The sequence below is a fragment of the Lolium rigidum genome, chromosome 1 (assembly GCF_022539505.1).
Source record: "Lolium rigidum isolate FL_2022 chromosome 1, APGP_CSIRO_Lrig_0.1, whole genome shotgun sequence".
NCBI classification, from domain to species: Eukaryota; Viridiplantae; Streptophyta; class Magnoliopsida; order Poales; family Poaceae; genus Lolium; species Lolium rigidum.
In genome coordinates this window covers 5,116,272-5,120,083 of record NC_061508.1, presented here as the reverse complement: position 1 = coordinate 5,120,083, position 3,812 = coordinate 5,116,272, and the positions used below count along the sequence as shown (strand labels likewise).

General features: G+C 52.9%; 1 protein-coding gene across 1 annotated transcript; it reads right to left on the bottom strand.

Annotated features, from left to right (window-relative positions):
- Positions 1-282: 282 nt before the first annotated feature.
- Positions 283-1,400, bottom strand: LOC124666518 (GDSL esterase/lipase At5g45910-like). Its single transcript, XM_047203870.1, has one exon. It carries the CDS (start codon positions 1,351-1,353, stop codon positions 283-285), a length of 1,071 nt encoding a protein of 356 aa, XP_047059826.1. The 5' UTR covers positions 1,354-1,400.
- Positions 1,401-3,812: the final 2,412 nt, after the last annotated feature.

The window sequence follows — 3,812 nt, the reverse complement described above, 5'->3', positions numbered from 1 at the left end:
TCTAATTTAATTCTAGATCCAATTCACTGCATCCAAACAAAGCTTAATAGAATTTATCTGTCCAATTCAAAAATGAAAAAGAAAGGTAAATGCATGGACGCTTTAGACACTACTGTATCATTATTACTCACTGTTTTCCCCACATCTTCATCGCTTATATGAAACACCTATGTCCCAGTGTCCCACTGCGATCGCAAGTTCGCAACTAGCATCCCCACCATGAGATGATGTGTTGGTGCTAAATGGGTAGCTATATAGCTAGCTAATCTTGCTGCCGATGATCTAGTGCAGGATGGGAGGGTGGCAGTAGGGTCCCCTGAGCCAGCCGTCAGCAAAGAGCTTGTTCACCGCCTCCGTCGGGTGCACGCCGTCCCAGGACTCGTGGCTCCACGGGTCCTTGCACGCGGTGGCGCCCTTCATCCCGCACCGCGCGTCGAACTCGTAGTTGTAGGCGCCGCCTCCGGCGCCACAGCACGCCATGACGGCGGTGGTGAAGCCGAAGCGCGGCGGGTCGCGGAGCATGTCGGCGGCGTGGGTGTAGAAGTCGGCGTACATGACCCGCACCGCCGAGCCGTGCCTGGCGCGCACGCCGCGGAGCCTGTCCTGGAGCAGCGTGTTGTGGTACACGGCGAGGTCGTTGAGCGGCCTCAGGCACCCGTGCTCGTCGTAGTCAGACTTGTTGACGCTCGGCAGCATCGTGAGGTAGAGCGCGTAGCACCCGATGGGCAGCGTCCCAGGCACCACGATGTCCACCGCGCCCAGCTCGATCAGCCTCTCGACGCCGGCGGCGATGTTGTCGACGACGTTGGGGACGTAGCTCCTGGCCCGGTCGACGGTGAAGCCGAAGAAGAGCATGGCGTTGTAGTCGTTGCCGCCGATGGAGCCCAGGACGAAGAGGGACTTGGCGAGGTAGGGCTTACACGTCTGCGGCGTGCCGCCGCAGATGCGAGGGAGCAGGTCGCGGAACCACTGGAGCTGCACGTTGATGGCGCCGTTGTTCCAGATCGGGTAGCCGAGGCCGATGGACTTGAGGAAGTCGAAGTCGAGCGCCGTGGCGCCGACGATGGCCATGTTGGCGCCCTTCCGGAAGTCGGCGCCGGAGAGCTTGGACGGCGGGAGGAGGGGCAGGCCGAGAGACTGGGCGAGGAAGTCGACGACGAGGCGGCCGTCGGAGCAGCGGCAGGTGGGGTGGCCGAAGTACGTCATGCCGTAGGGCGGGTTGGCGAAGGTGAGCAGGAGCTGCGCCGTCGCCGACTTGTTCACGCAGATGTTGCCCGTGTCCGACAGCGAGTCGCCGAAGTTGAACATGGCGTTGTACCGCCCCTGACCATCTTCTTCCGTGGCAGAAACCATCTGGAAGAAGAAGCTGGCGCCGAGGAGGAGGCCGGCAGCGGCGGCAATGACAGAAGTACATTTGACTGGCGGAGCCATGGCCGTCGGTCGATCGTGCGTTCACGGTGCACCGTGCACGATCTAGCTAGCCAAACGGGATGAACACATTGAGCTTTCCCGGCATGGAGTAGTAGTATATATGGTCGCAGACAGAGCGACCACGTGTGACGGATCGTAGCTGGTTCGAGCTTAGCCGATCCTGCCGGCCGGTGGAGTTGGAGCTAGCTCTGCCGCTCTGGCCTCTGGGTTTTAATGCCCGGTTTGGACGCATCCATGCAGCCGAGCGGCGTCTCCGGTCGGTCCGCTCGGTCACTCAACCGCTCGCTCGCTAGCTTCCTCCCAACAAGTTCGTCGTCTCACGGCGGGATGCAATGCCGCACGGCGGCACGCGTTCGCCGCGTGTGTAGCTGACGGACTCCTCCGCCGACAGACGCGAGGATGCCCCCCAAAAAAAAAACGCTCGTTGAGCTGGGAGCTATCATAGAATGCTGTGTTTGGGCTGGGCCGTTGAAGACATCACGTCCAAGTGGTGTGCTCTGCGGTTCTGTACTGCTAAGAGAGAAAAATGGTGTTCTAAATATGGTGCATTTTTTCTTTGTACGAATAGGAAAAGCAAAGCTAGCTTGAAGGTTGGTCAATTACTTTTTTAATAAAGAAAATATATTAAAGTCACGAACTAAGCCTCTGCACCGACAACGTTAGGTCCGAAAATATCAAAAATATACACAACCAAAAAAAGCGAAAAAAGACTCGTCACGACAATCAATCACACGCATGAGCGGCAGTCTAACCACCGTCAAAGATAGTAACCTAACTATAAAATAGGTAACAACGCCTCTAAGAAGAGAACCATGCATGGGCTTTGTCATCGCCCGATCAAAGATCTTAGATTTTTAAGTAGCAGAAAGTTCGAATTCACGAAACAATGCCTCGAAAAAGGCTAGTGCCAAGTACAACCAGACCTTTGGGGTTTTACCCTAAATATCAGGACTTCATACTTAAGGTGAACCATCAAGGATGAAGTCCTCCGTGCTGCTTCCCCCGCTTGTCGAGGTTGCTGCTGCAAGTCACCAAACACTCAACCCATACCAATCGCATGCCCGATATGGAAAGGAACATCGCCCCTGCTGGCCATATCTGTACAAAGGCCTAGGCAACATAGCCTTAATCGCAACCAATATACCCCTTCGCCATAACTCCAAGTCATCCAATCGCTAACGCCGTGACTTTTCTCACATCTGTCAACACCATTGAAATCAAAACTTAGACATGTCCCACGACACCAACAAGAAACCGAAGCTTCGTGCCACACTTTCCGCGCTGGCTGATAGTTAATATGTGTGAGCACTTTTTTATAAACATAAGGCCTCAACCCAGCTTTATTATAAAGCCCCACATAGCAACTGTAGTCATACAATCAGTTCTGATCCCAAGGATCACACACACGCACGAAACACCACCAAATACAGGGTCTCAAGGATTATAAGCATACTAAGCAAATTGTCGTACGGGCTCAGCATTTTTTTTTGACGGTTAAAGGCAGGAGCTCTGCCAATTCATTATAGTAGGGAGAAATACTGTACAAGACAGATGAACTATCTAAGAGTAGTACAAACTCACACAACAAGGCTACATCTTACAGGCTAACTCAAAGGAGTTTAAATCCTCCCGTATCAATTGAACAACAACGCTAGAGATAATAGATGTATTCTCGAAAACACGCCTATTACGCTCCTTCCATATGCTCCACACGATATACACCGCAGCCGTCGCCTGAACCTTGGTCGTCTTGTCCCTATTCAGCTTCCAGATCCTTCTCCACCAAGCGCAGATGGAGGTTGCCGAAGTGCCAATAGCAGCAGCCAAAGGGTGATCGCTTGAAAAGGCTTGCCAAACTTCCTTCGCGAAAGGGCAAAGGATGGAGAGGTGAACAGTTGACTCGGAAACCTGATCACACAGAGGACATAGGTCTTGCGTAGGCATGCCACGTCGATGCAGACGGTCAGCAGTCCAAACTCTGTTTTGCAACAACAACCAGCAATGGAACTTGATTTTTGGTTCAGCTTTAACTTTCCAGACTTGGCTAAGGTGAGGAAGAGGTAGTCAAGTTTTGAATTGAAACTCGTAAGCCGATTTAGCCGAGTAGCAGCCGTCCTCAGTGAGCGACCAACTGATGGAAACGTAAACCTTTGTGCCGCAAACGTAAACCATACTATACTAAACTGCGAAAGGATCTTGAAAACCCGTGGGTAATTGCTAGGAAGTTCCTAGGCTCTCCTGGGTTCCAATCGCAACGCTCGTATCCTGGCCCACTCTAACCTTGCTATCGAGCAAGCAAAGAAAATGTGGTTGCAATCTTCCGGCTCTCCACACAGATAAATAAGCCGTTTGAAGCCCCCTGCCTTTTTGCCACTCAAGGG

Coding starts and splice junctions, on each gene's coding strand:
- LOC124666518 (XM_047203870.1), bottom strand. CDS start 1,353: ATGGTTTCTGCCACGGAAGAAGATGGTCAGGGGCGGTACAACGCCATG.